The 20,523-nt window shown below is 44.6% G+C and overlaps 2 protein-coding genes across 2 annotated transcripts; both read right to left on the bottom strand.

The window, feature by feature from the left end:
* Window positions 1-454: 454 nt before the first annotated feature.
* On the bottom strand, window positions 455-1,516 carry LOC119359014 (transcription factor MUTE-like). Its single transcript, XM_037625374.1, has 2 exons — window positions 930-1,516; window positions 455-807 (listed from the first exon to the last, which is right to left on the bottom strand). The coding sequence occupies exons 1-2, from the start codon at window positions 1,473-1,475 to the stop codon at window positions 703-705; spliced, it is 651 nt and encodes a 216-aa protein (XP_037481271.1). The 5' UTR covers window positions 1,476-1,516; the 3' UTR covers window positions 455-702.
* Window positions 1,517-17,862: 16,346 nt separating this feature from the next.
* LOC119359013 (UPF0481 protein At3g47200-like) lies at window positions 17,863-19,545 on the bottom strand. Its single transcript, XM_037625373.1, has 2 exons — window positions 18,906-19,545; window positions 17,863-18,645 (listed from the first exon to the last, which is right to left on the bottom strand). The coding sequence occupies exons 1-2, from the start codon at window positions 19,530-19,532 to the stop codon at window positions 17,932-17,934; spliced, it is 1,341 nt and encodes a 446-aa protein (XP_037481270.1). The 5' UTR covers window positions 19,533-19,545; the 3' UTR covers window positions 17,863-17,931.
* Window positions 19,546-20,523: the final 978 nt, after the last annotated feature.

Below are 20,523 nucleotides of genomic sequence, written 5' to 3'. Positions count from 1 at the left end.
ATTCCCTACTAGTGTATACTTCTTCATCTTCTTCAAACAGGGCAACATTCGAAAAATTCAATATTATCTTTGTCGAGTCCAACCTCATGGAAAAGATCCTTTAAGCAAGCTCTATAACATATGTTTATGTTTCAAACTCTGCATTCATGTAGGATTTCAAACAACAATACATATTGTTTTTGCACCCTTTCTATTCATACATTTTGGAATCTTCTGAATGAAAAAGACCGTCACATCACAAGATGTTTGTGTAGGGGCTTGCTGAAGACTTTGGTGTATGTTTTGCACTTTTGTTCCGTTGTTCTTTGGTGTATGTTGCTGAAGACTTTGGTGTTGGTGTATGTTTTGCTAGCTAGGGGAGGTGTGTAAGGAAAACAACGATGCATTTGTTACGTCTACATGTTTCCCGAGAAACAAAGGAAATACTCTACTAGAAAATTGCAAATACTAGGTATAAGTCCGAGAAGATGTCATCAAAATAATTTGCATACACGACTTACATTTTGAAACAATATCACACGAGTTACATGGACCTCAATTTTACTTTGCAAAATGGAAACACTATATATATTACTTTCGAGAGAAAAGTAATATGCAAATTTGGGGATCTAGACATGCATGGAGCGCATGTTGAAGTTGCATATGGATGTATCTTAATATAATTATTATATAATTTGCACACGAAGGAGCGACTATAATATATTATATCGCCATGGATGAGTAGTCGAGCTCCTGCTGGTGGTAGCAGAAGGTCTGCTGGACCTCGAAGGCGACATCCTCCACGCTGAGCTGGCACTCGAGCCCAATCTGCAATGCAACAGTGCAATTAATTCACTGACTGATGAAGGCAGCTGATCGAATGCGTTCACGGAATATTCCGCGCACGCAGCACATTTAATCCGGTAATGGAGTTAGTAACTGCGTACTACCTTGAGGACGAAGGAGTGGAGGACGGTGTCGTCCATGGTGCTGATGTTGACGTGGAGCACCTCGAGGTGGAGGCTCTCGAGCAGCGCGACGATCCTGGCGGCCTGGCCGGGGATGCGGCCGGAGAGCGTGCGGAGCAGCACGTTGGCGCCGGAGATCCTGGCCTCGACGTCGGCGGCCGGGGAGTTGCAGCAGGCAGCGAGCTCTTTGACGGCGGCGCCGCCGATGCCGGGCACCACAATGCAGCTGCCGCCGCTGCTGCCGTTGCTGTTGGGGGAGACGTCGGAGGCGGAGCCCCCGGCGCTGGTGGGCGTGGAGCAGGTGAGGAGGGAGCGCGGGCTCGGGGTGGGGCTGCAGAGGCGGCGCTTCTTCTTGGCCTCCAGCGCGTCCAGCACGGTGTGCAGCTCCCGGATGAACTCGATGGCGCCGCCGATGATGGACGCCTGGTCGCAGCGCTTGATGTAGAAGGCCGGCGTCAGGGCACGCAGCACCTTGAGGTGGTCGTTCATCTGCCGCCGCCGGTTCCGCTCCACCGCGATGTGCGACATCTTCTTCTTCTTCTTCTTCTTCTTCCCTCAGCTGCTCGACGCTGCTGGATCTGGTTGACTACCACCGCATGCACCTCGCCGTGGGAATATATAGGTGCGCGGAGGCGGCCGCGCCGGGACGCGCATATTTAGGCGTGCGCGCGTTGGTGCGTGCATGGGAGTGAAGCGGCCGCGTCATACGTGTGAGCGCGCGCGTGCTTCATTTATTGTTGGGCGCATTGGGCGCGGCGCTGCCAGTGCCCGTGACAGGGGCACCACGGACGGATCTGGCGTCGTGGAGCGTGCAGTGGGGTTTCTTCCAGATTCAGTTCATCATACAGTAAATTTGCAAGAAAAAAAAGTTCATTATACAGTGAACACAGTTGTTCGCCTTATAAAAGTGCATGTTTTAGTCAATTCATCCAAAAATCCGAACTGATGAAAAAGATTAGACAGCACATTATACGTCAACATGCCCATGTGACCGTTGAGGCCTTCTGTAGATAAATTAAGATCAGCAGCCTGCTTCAGTTTTCACCCCAAACATACTCCCTCATTTCCCGCTTATAGGGCCCAATTCAAAAATCTCACCAACTAAGGAAGATGGTGAGTGGTGGAATAATTTTTGTAGTTTGCAAAAACACCCAATTAATGCTCTTATTTTTCTCAAAAGGTTATGTTTATCAATGCATTAATTGCAATGCATGCATGCATAAAGTACGGGTATCTCTAACAGATTGTACTCCCTCCGTCCCAGTTCGCAAGGCAAAGTTTTCAAATATCTTGGCCCAAGGTGAATTTCCATTGGCTCTGATTTTCCACGTAAAAGCGTTAACCATCGGCGCTGCAATTAATTTGGAAAGTGAAAAGAACTTTATTTTCTAGTCTTTAATTGATTTGGCGCGATATTTTCCTCTGCCCCGCACGCTGTTTCCGCCTCGCGCGCTCCTTCCTCCTTCGGCGCGATATTTTCCCCTTAAATTTTGCTATCGCGCCCAGATTTCTTTCCTAAACCAGAGATTTGATTCCGCGCGCAAGGATTTCGTTCCAAACTCAAACGAAAGCAGCACCAAAATTTCTTTATATAGCCATGGACTTACGTAGACGAACAACCCAGTCTAGCGCCAGTTTCACACTGCATTGTGGAAGAGGAAGATAAGAGGAAGTACTCCAACATGCATTAGAATTGTGGTGCATGCAGCCTGGGAAGAGGAGTAAGTGTTGTGGTGCATGCAGATTTAGTGGAGTGGTTTCCCACGGTGAAAGAGGAGTGGATCAGCTTTTGCATGCAAACATTGATGGACTACTAGTGCCAAATTGAATACAAATGTGCCTAGGGGGTGGAAGATTTTGGGACAAATAGTTTTTGGGATTTTGCCTTGCGAACTGGGACGGAGGGAGTATGTTAGTCTTGCTGTTAAATGTCCATGTCATCAACCAACAAGCTAACATACAACTACTCCAATGGGTTGTATGTAAACTATCCAATAGATGGTGAGAAAATACATGTGATTGCTCTCTATTTCATCTTGAAGCTTGTGCAAAGGTTGTTGGTTAATCTACATACAACTTTGCTCTCTCTTCACATTTAATACATGCCACATCATCACTATATATGTTCTAGGTGGCACATTTACCAAAACCTATCTTACAACTGTTGGAGATGCTCTTAGGCCCCTCCCAATGCTCCACCTTGTACAGGTGCTAAGCATGCCATGTAGGCGAAAAATCTGATGTGGCAAGACAATTAAGAGAGCAGAGATTGATTTGGTAACCCCGGGAAGAACCAATGCCAAGCGCGTGAACCTAGGCAAAACATTTAAATGGAGCAAGCTCACCAATGCATGAAAGAGTTTAGTAGCTAAGACATTAAATGAAAGAAGCTTAGCAACAACAAGTTAACCACCTATGCATTGGGGGCTATAGTTGTTAAAGTATTTAATGCGCTTATCACCTCATCTAAGTACTTGTTCATTGGAATTTGGAAGAGGTCTTAATACTTGCTTGCAATAATTTAATGCACCTTAAAATCTAAATATGTGATGAGGAACAACTAAATTGAGCCTTATAAAATGAAAAAACTAAAATTTTGAAATAAGCCCTATAAACTAGAAAAGAAGAAATAAGAGGTAATTGCATCGATGGTGTTTGAAATTGCGTGTCCACTTTACTGCCTGCAGTTGCGAAATACAGATAAGTGGTATCAAACTTAGCACGTGCATGCAAATATGATGCTAATTCTATTCGTAGACATAAAGTTCACTGACATGACATATTTTGGTTGGACTGCACACATGGCGTGCTAGCGTAACATGGGGCCCGCTTGCAGTGGAGGCACAAACTGATACGCATAGTATACATCTCCATGTCCAGTGGGTCCCACATGTCAATATAAAGGGAAAAAATGACATGAAAAATGCTCGCATAGACTAGTGGGTCCCACCTGTATGTCCAATAAAAAGTTGGCATGAAAATAAAAAAACAGATTCATTTGAAACTCAAACCCACAACTTCGAGCTAGCAAGCAAGCCATGCTAGCCACCCCATTCATTTTCTAAAAAAAAGCCACCCCATCCTTCAAATTTGTTTGGCCAATAAGGGTAACTTTTTTTTTGAGAAACTCCAATAAGGAAAACCTTTTTTAGAAACTCCATTTTTTTAGATGAACCCATAAGGATAACTAGACAATATATTTTGTAAACGACCACACTTGTGGGGCTTAAATGGGCTGCAGTTATTGCAGCTTATTTGGCGCATGCTACATTTTTTTCCTTTTAAAAAAATTTGTACAAAATAGATAAGTTTTAATCACAGATAATAATTGAGGTTTGAATATTCATGTGTTATAAATAAAATATATAAAATAAAATAACTTACTCAAAATATGTCCGTGTAACGTTTTAAATATTATTCTAATTATAAGTAACGAGTATGTAAAAATATTTAGTAAATACGAACATTTAAAATATACACTCATGGAATATATTAGAAAATAATAATAAATAGAGACATTTAAAAAATTTAGTGAATAAAAGCATTTTTATGCACTCATGGCTTATATTTAAATTATTAAAAATATGAATACAAAAAATTACTAAATATTTATGAGTATGCACTTGTGTACAATTTTTACCAGTGGCTTATATTCACTTGTGTATTAAACATAAGCCACGAGTAAATAAAAACATTTAAAATTTTAAATTATGAATTTATATGAATAATTTTAAATAATACAAATAATTTCTTAAACAACATACTTACGAATTATAATAATGTTTGCATAATTATTACATATTTTTATTTTGAATTAGAGTTCTAAAATATTACTATTTTTATTAAATTATGAAAATAAAATAAAATTCATAAATATAGTTAATTGCCAATGTGTTGCGATAGGGGCATAATTATTGTGTACACAATCACCATGATTTACTCGTTATTATTTTACGAGGGATGCTATGTGGGCCGAGTGGTAATTTTTAAATATTGGCTAGGTCACAATCGGTCAAATGAGACACCATCAAGTTGCCAAGCGGCACCCTCTACTATTGCAACAGAGGTAATATTACAGAAACCTCTGTAATATAGGTAATGTTGTAAAAACCTTTTAAACAGAGGTCATGTTGTAGAAAACTTTTACAACCGAGGTCATGTTGTAGAAAACTTTCGCCACAACCATCATGTTGCGGAAATGTGCAACGAAGGTCTCATTGCAGAAAACTTTTGCCACATAGATCATGTTGCAAAACGTCGTTGCGTCGCAACAACACTAGCACAAGCATTGTTTGCCCCACCATTTGCAACAAGGCCAATGTTACAGAAACTTGTCTCCGATGTGATGTTGCGAAAAACAACAATAACATCGACAACACCATCGGGGTCGTCCCGGCCGGGTGCCTCCTCACACGAGCTCGGGCGGAGTGCGCGCCATGGCACACGTGCAACAAGCAGCGACCAGGGATGACATCAGGAGGTGTGGAGCAGTGGCGGAGCTACAATAAAAAACCAGGGCAGGCCGCATTAGGCATTCACTCATACATTAGACATTGTTTTAATCATTAACCACACTTTTACTCATGCATATGCTGGAAGCTGGGCGGCCATGGCATAGTTTAGCCCCAACTAAGCTCCCCCAGTGGTGTGGAGGTCATTGGGGCACAATCAAGGCAGCAAACCAAGCGTGATTATCAGTCGGCTGAGAGGAATCATTTCCCTTATTTTATTAAATGTGATTACATATCAAAATTATACTTTAGCTACCAACTAAATCACAACAAGCAAGTAAGAAATCGGACAGTTAAGGTGGTTTTCAAGAAAACCGATCCGAAAAATTAATGACAAAGCCGAAAATGGAGAATATGTGGTGGAGAGAAGAGGGTAGAAAAAGACACGTAAGACAAAACTTTGCTTATTTTTTGAAGTAGGAGAGATACATAAGACGAGGTGATTCGGTGTCCAGACTCAGCTGCATTCACGATGAACCGAAAATTCCAAAAAAAAAAATAGAAACATTCCAAAATTCCATTTTTCTGAGTGAAAGATAATTGGTGCGTGAGGTGCGCTCTAATTTCTGATCATTTGGACATCTGAGTTGCTATCGGCAAAAAAGACATGTTTAGGGCCTGACATAATATTTTTTTACTGATAACTACTCATATGTCCAAATGATCTGAAATTTAGAGCGCACCTCACGCATTAAAAAATCTTCCTTGCAAAAAAAAAATCAGATTTTTTTTATTTTTTAGTATTTTTTGTGAATTTTCTATTCACCGGATGTATAGATGAGGGTGGGCTAAGAAATGGATATTCCGCATGTACGCACATCTGTGATTTCACCGATGATGTCGAGTTAGCGTGGGACTTGAACTGTTCGGACCTTGTACAAATGAGAAAAATCTCACCAAACAGCAAAGCTTGCGGCGAGGATGAGATCACCGAATTGGAGGCGGAGTCCGAGAGGGAAGCGTGGATGCCAAGCATAGGCTATACTTTCCGAGTCCGACTCCCACCGGTGGTCGAGGGCTGCTAGTCTGTTGTCCATAAAGCCTGGCTCCACCACCCTTCACCCCTTTCAACATAGACACAACGATTTGACCTCCCGCCAGGCTGCCACGCCAGCATGCCTTCCATGACGGTCACGTCCGCCGCCATGCGCGCGCTCCGCCGCAGGCTCCAGAGCAGCATGATTGCGCCGGCAGAAGGGATCGCCAAGAGCTCCATGCGCGCGGGAACGAAGGTGCGGGTGCGCACGTCGGCGGGTCAGCTGTGCACCGGGCAGCGGCTCGTGCTCGTGCTCAACGCGGTCATCCTCTCCGCCACCGAAGACGGGTACGACGTCGTCTACAGCGGAAACCCCAACAAAACGATGCACGTTGCCAAGGATGAAGTCAAGGCGATCTAATCATGCATGCCGCCGGCAGACTCCACTCGGAAGGTTTCTCAGCCCGCCGTCGCAGCGGCCAGAGGTGTAGGCTCGCTGCCAATACGTACGTGCTCGGGAAGCCGGACAAGGAATTCGCAAAGCTCCGATCGAGGCCATCGATCAAGGCATCTGGTAGATTGTACTACTAGCTTAGGGCTTAGGAGGTATATAAGACCAACAATACAGAGTTAGATTACAATACGACAGGTATAAGACGTTTTCAACACACCCCCTCAATCTGAACCACTACTACATACAAGGTTCAGATTGGACCGGAAACGTTCTAACATCTGTCGTGTGACCGGTTTAGTAAATACATCAGCCAGTTGGTCATTAGTCGAGATAAACCTGACATCGTCTAAAACACCAGAAGCAACGCGCTCACGCACAAAATGAAAATCTATCTCTATGTGCTTGGTTCTTGCTTGAAAGACTGAGTTTGCCGTCAGGTATGTAGCCCCAAGATTATCACACCATAGAATGGCGGTACGCTGCTTGAAAACCCCAAGCTCCTTGAGTAAGATCTCCACCCAGATTGCTTCAGCTGCTCCATTAGCTAAAGCTTTGTATTCTGCCTCCGTACTTGATCTGGAGACAGTTGGCTGTTTCTTGGAACTCCATGAGACAAGATTGGAGCCAACAAACACAGCAAAACCACTAGTGGAACGGCGATCATCAATGCATCCAGCCCAATCAGCATCCGTGAAAATACTGACACTAGTGGAAGGAGATTTACGAATCCTCAATCCCGTACTCAAAGTCCCTTTGACATAACGCAATATACGCTTGACAGCTTCCCAATGCTCATTAGTTGGTTGTGATAAATACTGACAAACCTTGTTGACTGCAAATGACAGGTCGGGCGAGTGAGCGTTAAATACTGAAGTCCTCCAACAATGCTGCGATATCGAGTGGCATCCTCAACACCCAAAGGGGTGCCGACCTCACGAGCCAGGTGCTCAGTGGCAGATAATGGTGTAGAGGTAGGCCTACAATTCTTCATACTCACACGATGAAGAAGCTCAAGTGCATACTTTCTTTGAGTCAGCGTCATGCCCCCTGAATTGAAGGACGCTTCAAGCCCCAAGAAATAATGGAGAGGACCAAGATCCTTGATAGGAAAACTTTCGGAGATGGATCGCACCAAACGATCAACTGCAGCCGGAGTAATCACAATATCATCAACATACACAAGCATGTATATCTGAACGCCATGCGCAACAAAGATGAATAGAGAGGCGTCCGCCTTTGAAGCAACAAAACCAAGCTGAAGAAGGCGAGCACTGAGACGAGCATACCAAGCACGTGGCGACTGTTTGAGACCATAAAGAGCCCGTTGCAACTTGCACACATGCGAAGGAAACCGGGCATCTTCAAAACCTGGTGGTTGCTGCATATAAACAGTCTCGGAAAGAAAGCCATGAAGAAATGCATTGCTAACATCAATCTGACTCAAGCTCCATCCACGAGAAACAGCAAGCGAAAGAACCAGACGGATAGTAGTCGGTTTTACCACGGGGCTGAAGGTATCACCATAGTCAAGACCGTGCTGTTGAGTAAAACCACGAGCGACGAGGCGAGCCTTGTGCTTGTCAACAGACCCATCGGCATGTTGCTTCGTCTTGAAAACCCACTTATTGCCAACAATGTTAACGCCAGGTGGTCGAGGGACCAAGACCCAAGTGCCGTTTTGACGAAGCGCTGCAAACTCAGCAGCCATAGCATCACGCCACGCCGGCTCACGGAGAGCATCACGATGTGACACCGGTGTCGCAAAGAAAGCACGACGAAGAGGATTATACCGCACCGTCCCATCAGTAAACTCCTTGTCACGACGAGTAGCATCACGGGTACGAGTGACCATAGGATGAGGGTGCTCGACGGGCGGAGGCGTAGACGAGGACGGCGACACTGCTGGACTTGGCGACGGTGTCACAGGAGCTGGCGAAACCGGTTCATGGGCCGACTCATGGGCCGGCGGAGCGCAGGGGGAAGCAGCCGCTGCACCCGGCACTGGTGAAACCGGTTGTCGGGCCGGAGAGGCGCAGGTGGGCGCTGGCGAAGCTGGTGCACGGGCAGGCGAGGAGCCAGCCGCAGCACCAGGCGGTGCAGACCCTGCATGCATAGGCGGGGACCCCGCCTGGGAAGCCGCCCTGCCATGCACGTCGAGCGGCGTATCGACCGTGTCCAGACGCGGAAAATCCTGCACAGGAAAGGAGCTGGCTAGGCCAGAGGTATTAGTAGCCAAGTAGGTTAGGTCATAATTACGCACATGAGCACTCGTAGCCGGTTCTGTGGATGGAAAAGATATAGCCTCATCAAGTGTAGACACATCGACAGTGACACCGGGAGTAGCAAACGGAAAGACAGACTCGTCAAAGATAACGTCACCCGAGATGTATATACGACCCGTAGAACGATCAAGACACTTGTACCCCTTATGCATAGGACTATATCCAAGGAAAACACACATCTTGAATCGAAACTCTAGTTTGTGTGAGTTATACTTCCGCAAACTAGGCCAACAAGCGCACCCGAAAATACGAAGGAAAGAATAATTGGGTGGAATTTTCAGAAGACGATGAATAGGAGTATCTTGACCAAGCACAGGGGTGGGCATGCGGTTAATGAGATAACACGCAGTCAGAAAAGCTTCATCCCAAAAACGTAAAGGGAGAGATGAGTGAGCTAACAAAGCAAGACCAGTTTCAACCAAGTGTCGGTGTTTTCGCTCGGCAATACCGTTCTGTTGGGAGGTGTGAGGGCAAGAGACTCGGTGAGAGATGCCCGTACGAAGAAAATAACGGTGCAGCTTATGGTATTCACCACCCCAATCAGATTGGACAGCTTTAAGCTTAGCATCCAAAAGGCGCTCAACATGTGCTTGAAAAGCATAGAACACCTGTTCAACATCAGACTTATGTTTTAGTAGATAGATCCAGCAAAAACAGGAGTAGTCGTCAATAAAGCTCACATAATACTTGTACCCCCCAGAGGAGGCACGAGCAGGGCCCCAAACATCGGTATGAACTAATTCAAGAGGCATAGTGGACACACGAGCAGAAGCAATATAAGATAGTTGACGACTTTTACCACATTGACAAGCATCACAAACTAAAGCAGAAGTATCTGAGGATGAACACTCTAGATCATTATTCCTAACAATGGAACTGACGACATTTTTGGACGGATGACCGAGACGCTGATGCCACTGAGATGATGAGACACGGACGCTGGATGACGCTTGACGCTCGGACTCATGTGAAGCTCGTCCGAGTGGAAGAGGGTAGAGCCCTCCTCTGCTTCTACCTCGAAGAAGAATTCTCGTGGTGGCTTTGTCCTTAACAAGGAAAAAATGTTTATGAAATTCAATGAAGATACGATTATCTGACACAAGACGATAGACTGATAGAAGATGTTGGCTAATATTAGGAACGTGTAAAATATTGTTCGGGCAAAGAGAAGAACCAGCTAAAGTCGAGTGCCCAATATGCGAAATAGACAAACCTGAGCTGTTGGCCACCTAAACCTGATCATGGCCGCCGTAGCGCTCGCGGAACTGAAGACGCTCTAGGTCACTAGTCAGGTGATCCGTGGTGCCGGAGTCCAGAACCCAGTGCGTGGAGTTGTTGGAGGAGGTCGATGCATTATATGCCGAGCGGCCATTGCCGCTGGAGTAGTCTGAATCGAAGCGCTTCTTGCAGGTGTCGGCTTCGTGACCCAAATTCTTGCAAATCTGGCACCTCGGGCGCCAGCGACGATTGCCGTTGCGGCCGTTGCTGCCTCCTCCACCGCCGTTATTACGACGGTTGTCCTGGTCGCTGTGCTGGTAGCCCTGCCCCTGTTGCTGCGGGTAGCCTCCGGCGGGGCAGACGTCGGCGGCGCGACCAGTGTCGGATGCTCGAGGACGGTTGACGGGGGCGGGAGCACCGGATCGTGCCACGGCGTTGGCCGACGAGGTCCACTCCTCATCGTCGGCCTGCTGCGACAGCTGCAGCGCTTCATAATTGAGAACCATGGAGTAGAACTCAGCCAGCGTGACCGGGGTGACCACGACGCTGAGCGAAGCCGTGATCGGGTTGAAGGCCTTGCCCAATCCGGTGAGCATGTAGTCAATGATCTCGTCATCAGCGAGGGGGGATCCAGTGGAGGCCATGGCGTCAGCAAGAGCCTTCACCTTGTGCATGTACTCGCCGACAGTCATGTCGTTCTTCTTCAGCGACTGAATCTGTCGCCGGATGTGCCGAACCCCGGCACGGTTCTGCGCGCTGAACATGGCGTGGATAGAGGTCCACGCGGAAGCAGCGGACTTGCAGCTGATCAGCTGAGACGCAATGTCCTCCGTCATGGAGGAGAGGAGCATCCCGAGGACCTTCTGGTCCTGCGTCCACCACGTTGCATACGCAGGGTTTGCCACAGTGGTGGCTGCATCACCCGCCCCCTAGGAGATGGTTGTGGGCGGAGCAGCGACGGAGCCGTCGAGGTAGCCATGGAGAGAAGCACCGAAGAGATGCGTCACAGTGAGGGTTCGTCATAGCGGGAAGTTGCCGCGATCCAGTCGTACGCCAAGGGAAGGCGCGATGGACGGGATTGGCGTCGTCGCGGCCGGAGGCGTCACCACCGGGCCGATAATGGCCAGTTGCATCGCTGCGGAAGAGGATCCAGACGCCATCGAGCAGAAGCTTCAGCAAAACCGGGCGACGACGCAAGAAGCGATCGTGTGAGCGGCGACGCGAGATGGGCGGGCGGCGCGGCTTCGACGGGATCGAATCGGGCGTGGATAGACGCAATGTACGCGACAGAGATCGACGGAGTTGCGCGTACGATCTGATCAGCGGACTTGCAGCGGAATATGTGCGGCTTCGACGAGTTGCGACGGCGCGATGGAAAAAAGAGGCTCTGTTACCAAGTTTGATTTAGGGTTGCATGGGGCATAGCCTCCACATATCTCGTATATATATAAGACCAACAATACAGAGTTAGATTACAATACGACAGGGATAAGACGTTTCCAACATAGGAGGTGTGCTAGTTCAATTAGACATTGATATATGATGTTTATTTTTACTTTTGAGAGTGATGATGTTTCTTGTTCTTCACAATGTGTTGAATGAATCACATCGTATTAAAGCAAGAAGGGAAGTTTTGTTCAGTGCTTGTCCCGGATCAACTTTCACCAACTCGTATGTGCATATAAGAGCATTTATAGCCGGACGCTTCAAACCCGTCTCAAACACCCGGGCGGGCAGTGGTCGGTCATAAAAGTTCGACCCAACTGGACATATTGAACCGGTCTCAAACGCCTGAACTGTCATGCCCCCCTCATAAACAGCCCAAATGTAGGGCGGATATGGGGTGGCCCAGACACGCCCGGGCTTGTCCTCCTGATAGGCCCGGCCCACCACAAACCCACCGTTGTCCTGCAAAAACCCCAAATCTGACTCTCCGCTCGGAACTCTAGCTCACTCTCCTCTCTCGCTCCATCTTCTCCTCTCCCCTTTCTGATTCCGATCCAATTCGGCGACCATGTCGAGCTCCGGCAGCAGCTTTGACTCCGACCTGGATGTCGACAGGGAACTGGCCCTTCGCATTGCATTGAAGCTGTCCAAGGTGGACATCAGGGGCAGCTCTGGATCAGCATCGTCTCCGCAACTCCCCCGCCAGCGCAACGTGGGTGCCGGCGCTGGCCCCTCCCGGCCAGTGCGCAGCTTCGCGAGGGCTGCGCCTCCCCCATGTCGTACCCTCCCCCCGCCGGCTCCTACTCCACCCACATGGGCAGCAGTGGGGGCTTGTGCCCGCCCCACCGGCCTGGACGCGCACGTTGGAATCAGAGGTGCATGCCGCCCGCCGCGAGAGGCAGTGGGCAAGGGAGAGGGACGTGGCGGAGCAGTCCGTGCACCGCCACTGCGGGTTGCCAGCGGAGCCCGCCAAGGATGAGCAACTCCTTGCTTAGGTCTACCGTCGGTCGCTGACGACGGCAAAGACGGACGCTCGACGACTCTGATGGAAGAATGACAAGGTGCTCCAGATTGCCATTGAGCAGTCCGAGCGTGAGGTGGCAGAGGCATCGGTGGAGGCGGCTCGACTGGTGAAACTCAAGCGGCACCAGGACATGGTTGTCCGGTGTGGCTTAAAGGACTCATCATCCTCTCCGACTCCTCCTCTGCTGAGGACGGCGATGAGCCGATGACCATGGTGCCTCGTCCGAAGACTCGAAAGATTCTCCGAGACAACAAAGAAAAAGGAGGAGAACTTATGGATCGAACCCCTGGTCTCTGGGATGATGCAGCTCTCTCCTAGCCACTAGGCTAGCGTCGGGTTCTTGCTTAGGTAGCTGGGCGCAACCATCATGGAGGTGAAAAGATCTGGGTTTTCATGATTTTTTCTTTTTCTTTTTTTCTTTTGTTTTTCCCCGTTTTCTCTATTGTTATTGTTTTTTTCTTTTCTTTATTTTTTCATTTTATTTCTTCGGTTTCTTCATATCTTTCTCGATTCTCACAATGTTTCTTTTCTTTTCTTTTTCTTCATTTTTCTTTGGTTTTTTTTCTGACTTTCTTGTTTTTATCGGTTCTCTTCAAATATCAGATTAATATTTTCAAATACATGGTCAACATTTTTTATCTACACATTCAACATTTGTTTGAAATTCTTGATTAAGATTTTCAAATACAAGTTTATGATTTTTCTAATACATGGTCAACATTTTTTCAATACACATTTGACATTTTTGAAATGCTTGAACGACATTTTTTAAATGCTTGTTCAACATTTTTCTCAAATGATGTATTAATATTTCTATATACATGATGACTTTTTTCACCATTATTTAATACATGCTCATTATTTTTTCTATACATATTTAATATTTTCAAATGCTTGATTGACATTTTCCAATTCCTTGTTCAACATTTTTCTCAACTAGTTGATTAAATTTTGTATATACATGATAAAAAAATCATCATTTTCATTGTCAACATTTTCTCTATACAGTTTTTTTTTAAATTTTGTAAATGCTTGATTAACATTTTTCAAATACTTTTTCAACAATTTTTCAATTGCTTGCTTAACATTTTTATATACATGGTAAACAAATTTCTTCATTTTTTAATACATGGTCAACTTTTTTCTATACACATTTAATATTTTCGAAATGCTTAATTAACATTTTTCAAGTACTTCTTCAACATTTTCTGGACAATCTTGATTGACATTATTGAAATCCATGATCAAACAATTTAATCATTTTTCTATTACATGATCAACATTTTTCTATACACATTTTACATTCTAAAATGCTTGATTAAAATTTTTAAGTACTTTTACTGATGATTTGAATATCTTGATTAACTTTTTTTTAATACATGATCAATTATTTCTATAAATTATTTGTATACGTGATAAACATTTTCTTAATATACATTTAAAAAATTTAAATGCCTAGTCAACACTTTTCAATAGGTTTTAACGGATTTTTTGTAATTTATATTTATAATTTTTGAAAGTATAAACAATATTAAAGAATAAGGAAAAAAACAAAAAGAGAAAACAGAAAAAAGGAGGCTGTAGGATCCCGCGCGACTGGGCCGGCCCATATAGAGCTCCCCGACGCGAGGATTGCCTCTGTCTCGCGTATAGCGAGACTTAGGGGTGCCCGGTCCTATTGGGCGCATAAGGCACCCGATAGCGACCTAGCTCGTACCACCTCCAGCGCCAAATCCTCTGTTTGGGACGGATATTTCGGGTTTCTTCCACACTGGTTGGGAGCTTACAGAACCTCCTCGGTATTTTCGTTTATCCTTTTTCCGGTTTATTTTTTTTAATTTTCAATTATTTACATTTCATTTTTCATTTTTTTTCATTTTTTCATTTTTTCTTTCCTTTTTCTTCTCCTTTTCATTTATGTGAACATCTTTCAAATCCTTGAATACATATTTTTTAAATTTAGCATTTGTTAACATTTTTTGAAATCATGAATCTTTTTGAAGGTTGTCAACATTTTATTGAATTCGTGAACAGGTTTTGAAATAATGAAAAAAATGAAACTTGTGCACATTTTTTGAGTTGGCGAACAAATGTTTAAATTCGGGAACAATTTTTGAAATTCACAAACATATTTTTGTTTTTGATGAGAAGTTTTTCTAAAGCATGAATTTTTCGATTTCATGTACATTTATTAACCTCAAAACATTTTCTGAATGGATGCAGATTTTCTTGAAACTTGGGAGCCGTTTTAGTAATTCACGAACATTTTTTATTTTTTTTCAATTTTTTTATAAGAAATCATCTAAATTTTTGGAATTCTTGTTTAGAAAATATCATGATTTGCTTTTGAGTATGTGAACTTCTTTAAAATTATGAACTTTGTTTATTTACCAAACATTTATTTCAAAACTGTGAACAATTTTTTTGAAAATGCGAATATATTTTCAAAATGAGGAACATTTTTTGAATTTGTGATATTTTTCGAATTCAAGAACATTTTTTTAATTCACAAACACTTTTATGATTTCTTGAACATTTTTTTCAAAATTCAAAATTGTTTTGAAATTCGGAACTTTTTTGTGAAATCCTGAAGTACTTTAAAGATGAAAAGAGGAAAAAAACAGGGGGTGTCCCGCCCCACGCTTGGGCCGGCCCAAAAGGGCGCGCGGGGCTGGGGAGGGGGTGGGGGGAGGGGTACCGGTTTCCCTGTTTTCCAGCGCACACTGCACCAAATAGGAGCACCCGATGTGGTGCATCATAGCCGCACTCACACGCACCCAAGCCACCTCCTGCTTGTCGCTGCCCCCATTGGGGATGGGATAAGATCACCCATGTCGGCCTTGATCACTCTCCTCTCTCTCCCAGTCATTTCCTCTCCTCTAGTCCTCTCTTGAAGCACGTCTGAGAGCTCATAATTGCTGCCATGCTTCGCCCGCGCGACTAATGACCATTGCACGATGAGTCGTGATGTCCTCAAGCTTCACCTCATCGTGCTATAGCTCTCTGTGGAAGTAATCTCCCGAAGACGTAGGGAATCGAGTGCTAAATCGCTGTCTTCCTCCTCTGGATCGTGCTCCACTAAAGCATGGTTTCTTGCCCACCAACCTCCCTCGGCCTTGCCGACGACGCTAATCTATCCGAGGTGAGCTCGTCTACATTTCCCTCAACCTTTAGCTAGGTTTGTGTTGGCCCTTCAGGCTCGACGCTTATCAAATTAAAATATCCATTTAAACAATTCATGAGAGGTGTTTGCATATAATTGCAAAACTTGATTAAAACTATTTTATATTTACAATAATTATTATTGAAATGTCATGTATCTCCGAACATATTTTCATGAATTTAAGAAAGAAATGTTTACAACTCTTAAAGAAATCATGACTCCGAGGAAAATGTCCATACATTTCAAAATAAGTTCTCGTGACAATAAAATGCATTTAACTAATTTATAAAAGATTACCAAAAAATAATTTATAAAAATGTGTATGTACACTACTATGATAAAAGAAAAGGCTAATTAGTTAACTAATTTAAAGTGAAAAGTATCTCAAAAAATATATATTCAATTATGTCATGATAAATGATCAGGTGCATGAAAATAATTCATGACTCATGAGAGTCATGAATTATTCATGTATATTGAAAAACAATAACACAAAATTTTAAAACGTATATCCAATGGTTTTTGTTTATCTTGTGATCCCACATGAATAACGTATGAGGTTGTGGATGAACCTCCTCCCTACCCTATTTTCATCATATTGAATAAAATTATAAAAATGTTTATCTTGTTTATGTTGCTAAGCGTTTCTATTTTCAGTGCCCTAAAATCCAGCAAATAAGAAGCGAGACGTCACCATTTCCAGCACGAACACCTCCCCTGGATTCCGTAACCGAGGTCTACCAGGGAAGAAGGACGATACCGCACGAGAGATCACAAAAATCAAATATTGAGGAAATAGTCGAGAGACGAGTAAGAATGTTTGATGGTATTGTAGTTTTGAATTAGGAGGGGTCCAGTAATAGAGAGATGGGGACCAGTTTTGATACAATTTACGCCAATAAATTTAGAAATTATGATGAGGAAATGACAAGCATAACACATTTGAGCTGTAATTCGGAAGCAATAACACGGGTTACAGGATGTGGGTATGGTTCCTTCTGGTCAGCTTGGTGTGGACAGGAAAGATGAAGAATAACAGAGCACTGCTATGTTGGCCAGAAAATTAGAGGGGCTCGTCTCTAGTCATGGAGCATGCTAACATTAAGTTAATTTACCATTGATTCCACAAATATATATGGTCTATCTTACTCTGATTCTAGTTAGAGATCTCGCCAGTCAAAAAGAAAAGAAAATAGTCTGATTATGTTCTATAGTTTGTACGGATCTGATAAGTATCTAGCATTGGTTTATCCGTTGATATTGGAGTTCAGATAATGTCCCTAAAATTTGAAACATCATGAGAATATAGTTGGTGCCTAGGAAATATCGAATGATAGTCTTGGCTCCCATCCAATTTCCTTCGGTAGTCCTAATGGCACTGATACTGAAACTCAGGTCACAATTTTTTTTTGTCATCTCCTCATGATACAAGTGGATCTTTCCCTATGAAACCATGGGAGTATTAGATGGATAAGCCTTGTAGTCGTTGAGAAACTCTTAAAATTCCTCCCATACGAGTTAACAAGAGCATTTTACTCAAGGCTTTTGAATCTGTTGCGAAATTAGTTGTGGATAGGTTTCCACATCGAAGGCAACTTACATATGTTGTAAACACATAGATCATAAAAAAGTATATTTAGGTGCTCATAGTAGGAGACCCATGGGTCATTTCCCTTCGTTTCAAAATACCAGTTGTGTTACGTCTTGTTAGGAAAGAATTTCACCAACAATAAGACAACTTTTGTGATACAAAATCATAAACAACAAAAGGTACTTTCAAAACAAATCTAATGACATCAATTTTATGTCACATGAAGTACATATTAATAGAGTAATTGCCGGTCAAATATTTTTCCTAACAAAACCTAATATGATGGCTGTTTTGGAACTGACGGAGTACCAATTTGCTACTAGGTTGACATGTACTTATAGAAAGGTGCAACCGTATAGACGGTCTGCAAGAGTGTGGCAACTAATAGAATAACAGTGGCGACGAGGGAAATGAACACCCAAGGATTCCTCAGGTAGGTTTGTATGAAGTTAGCCCGCCACCTATTCCAGCTCTTCATGCAGTGGGCATTCACCTGCCGCTGCACATCATGGAGCCTGCTAGATGGGCTCATCACTCCTCCCTTGTTTAGCGTGTTGTTGAGGAGTTTAGCTACCTCTTCATCGCTGCCCAACCCACTCTCGATAATATTCTTACATCTGAGCAGGGCTACATCCTTGGCTGAGCTAATCATGTTGTCCATGAAGATAACGTAGGCCGTCACCGCATTGCCAGCAGCAGGGTGGAGGCGTTCGAATGCCATCAGATTGAGAAACCTCTTCTCAGTGCATTCGTCGACCCTAACCGCCGGCATGCTTAGCACGCCTTTTTCAAAGTGCACGTCGAGGAGACTGTCAGTCTCGCTCACCTTGAAATTAATTCCTGCTTCGTAGATCTCTATTGCGGAGGGCATGACATAAGCCTTCGAACCTTTGCGGTCTTGGTGATCGTCATGGGTGAGGCTTTGGTGTAAGATGTCAAGGGGGTGGAGCCCCAATGGGTTATTAGTTTCAACCATGTGTCGACGCCATGGACACAGGGAATCAAGCACCAACTTACTGATCTCTCGAGCGTCCTGTAGCAACCAGTTAACATGTATAGATAGTTAGGGCCACATAACTGTCGCTGTTGCATTTTATTCAATTTTAAGAGCTTAATTAGTTGAAAAAATATATATGCACACATAGAGAAGTACATATGCACCATTTTAATGTTAGCAGTATATTGCAGTTTGTACCACCTAATTTTGAAATTAATTTAAAAAATATGAAAAGGTGAAGAAAAGATAATAAGCACTAATTAATTGATGAGCAGGTAATTGGGTAGTATATATACCTGATATTTGTCATGATCCAGAACGACTAGTAGCCTGTGGAGAAGAAGCAGAGGCAGTTGGTTCTCCATGATGACCATGTCCGACTGGATATACCGCCACATGTAAAGATAGCCATACTGGCTAAAGACGGGGTCGTTGGGCGCGTAATCATCGTCCACCTTCCCACCCAGCGCGTCCATCCTCATGGCCTCCACCAGAAAGCAGCCGTCGGTGACCATGAGCTCCACAAACCGCTGCCGGTTCTCCGCCCCGCGCCATTGGCCGGCGAGGTCCTTGTACGCCTCCTGCAGCTGCTGCGTGGCCTCCGCCACGGCGGCCACGAAGTCCCGCAGCGGCCTCCCGGAGCGCTTGACCAGGTGCACCACCGCCCGGCGCTTGTGCTCCTCCATGGGGAGCAGGTCGGGCTCGCCGTGGTGGAAGGGCCCCAGCGACACCAGCTCCGGCCGGTACGCCTTGCTGTTGTGCAGGTTCTTGATCCGCTCCGGCACCTGGTAGATGGAGTGGCGCTTCCACCGCGCCATCTCCACCTCCGGGTCGATGTCGCGGATCGTCGCTTCCATCTCCACCACCCAGCTGCTGGAGCCGATCGACGGCGCCTCATCTATCTTTTCCTTAAACTTGTCCATTATATTAGACTTGTTTTTACCTCGCCTTATTAATCAGCTTGCCGGTTAAGCTCTATATAGAGGGCTGGGGAAGCCGGGGAGGGAGGCCATCCATATACGACGGCGGCGGCGTAACGATTACCAAAGATATGAAATGACACTTCATGGATGGAACAGCCGGAATATGTGATAATGGTGTCTACTCTAAATAAAGCTACCCAAAGGAAGCTAAGCTAGCTAGATATATATTCCTCTCTTTGCATACAGTAGAGTAGACCACTGGTCTGTGGAAACCTTTCGTACATGGAAGGCAAAGATAAGGATAAGACCGGCCGGCGCGGTCATGCGCGGCCGGAAGCGTGTGTCTTTGGTGCAATTCTGTAGCGCTTTACGCATCCGTTGCCTCCGTCGCACGCCGCGCCGGGGGGCTTAGCAGCAGTGCAGCAGGTGAAAACTAGCTAGGTCATGGCGCATATTTAGAGAAAAATACCATTTATTTTTGTAGTGGGAGCGCAGAGTGGTTTCTAGCGGAGCCGCACGGTAGCAGGTGAAACTATGTCATGGATCCGTAAAAAGAATGTCATGATGCACTGTGTGGAGTGGAGCGTTTTGGTGACCGGCCGGCTCCATGGAGACCGAAATTTTATAAAAATTCAAAATTCAAAATTTCTGATTTAAAAAGAATCTGAAAAAATATGCAAGGATGAAATGTACTCCCTCCGTCCTAAATATAAGTCTTTTTAGACATTTTAAATGGACTATAACATATGAATGTATGTAGACATATTTTACAATGTAGATTCACTCATTTTGCTCCATATATAGTCACTTGTTGAAATCTCTAAAAAGACTTATACTCCCTCCGTAAACTAATATAAGAGCGTTTAGATCACTATTTTAGTCATCTAAACACTCTTATATTAGTTTACAGAGGAAGTATTTGGGAACAGAGGAAGTATATGTGTAAAAGTTCAGGATGAAATACCTTGAAATGCGACCCTACAAAAAAGGT

This window comes from Triticum dicoccoides, chromosome 2A (genome assembly GCF_002162155.2).
Source record: "Triticum dicoccoides isolate Atlit2015 ecotype Zavitan chromosome 2A, WEW_v2.0, whole genome shotgun sequence".
NCBI classification, from domain to species: domain Eukaryota; kingdom Viridiplantae; phylum Streptophyta; class Magnoliopsida; order Poales; family Poaceae; genus Triticum; species Triticum dicoccoides.
The sequence above is the reverse complement of the archived record's forward strand: the minus strand, read 5'-3'. Positions and strand labels throughout refer to the sequence as shown.

Coding starts and splice junctions, on each gene's coding strand:
- LOC119359014 (XM_037625374.1), bottom strand. CDS start 1,475: ATGTCGCACATCGCGGTGGAGCGGAACCGGCGGCGGCAGATGAACGAC. Junction 808..929: donor TCCACTCCTTCGTCCTCAAG/GTAGTACGCAGT, acceptor GTTGCATTGCAG/ATTGGGCTCGAGTGCCAGCT.
- LOC119359013 (XM_037625373.1), bottom strand. CDS start 19,532: ATGGACAAGTTTAAGGAAAAGATAGATGAGGCGCCGTCGATCGGCTCC. Junction 18,646..18,905: donor TGGATCATGACAAATATCAG/GTATATATACTA, acceptor TGGTTGCTACAG/GACGCTCGAGAGATCAGTAA.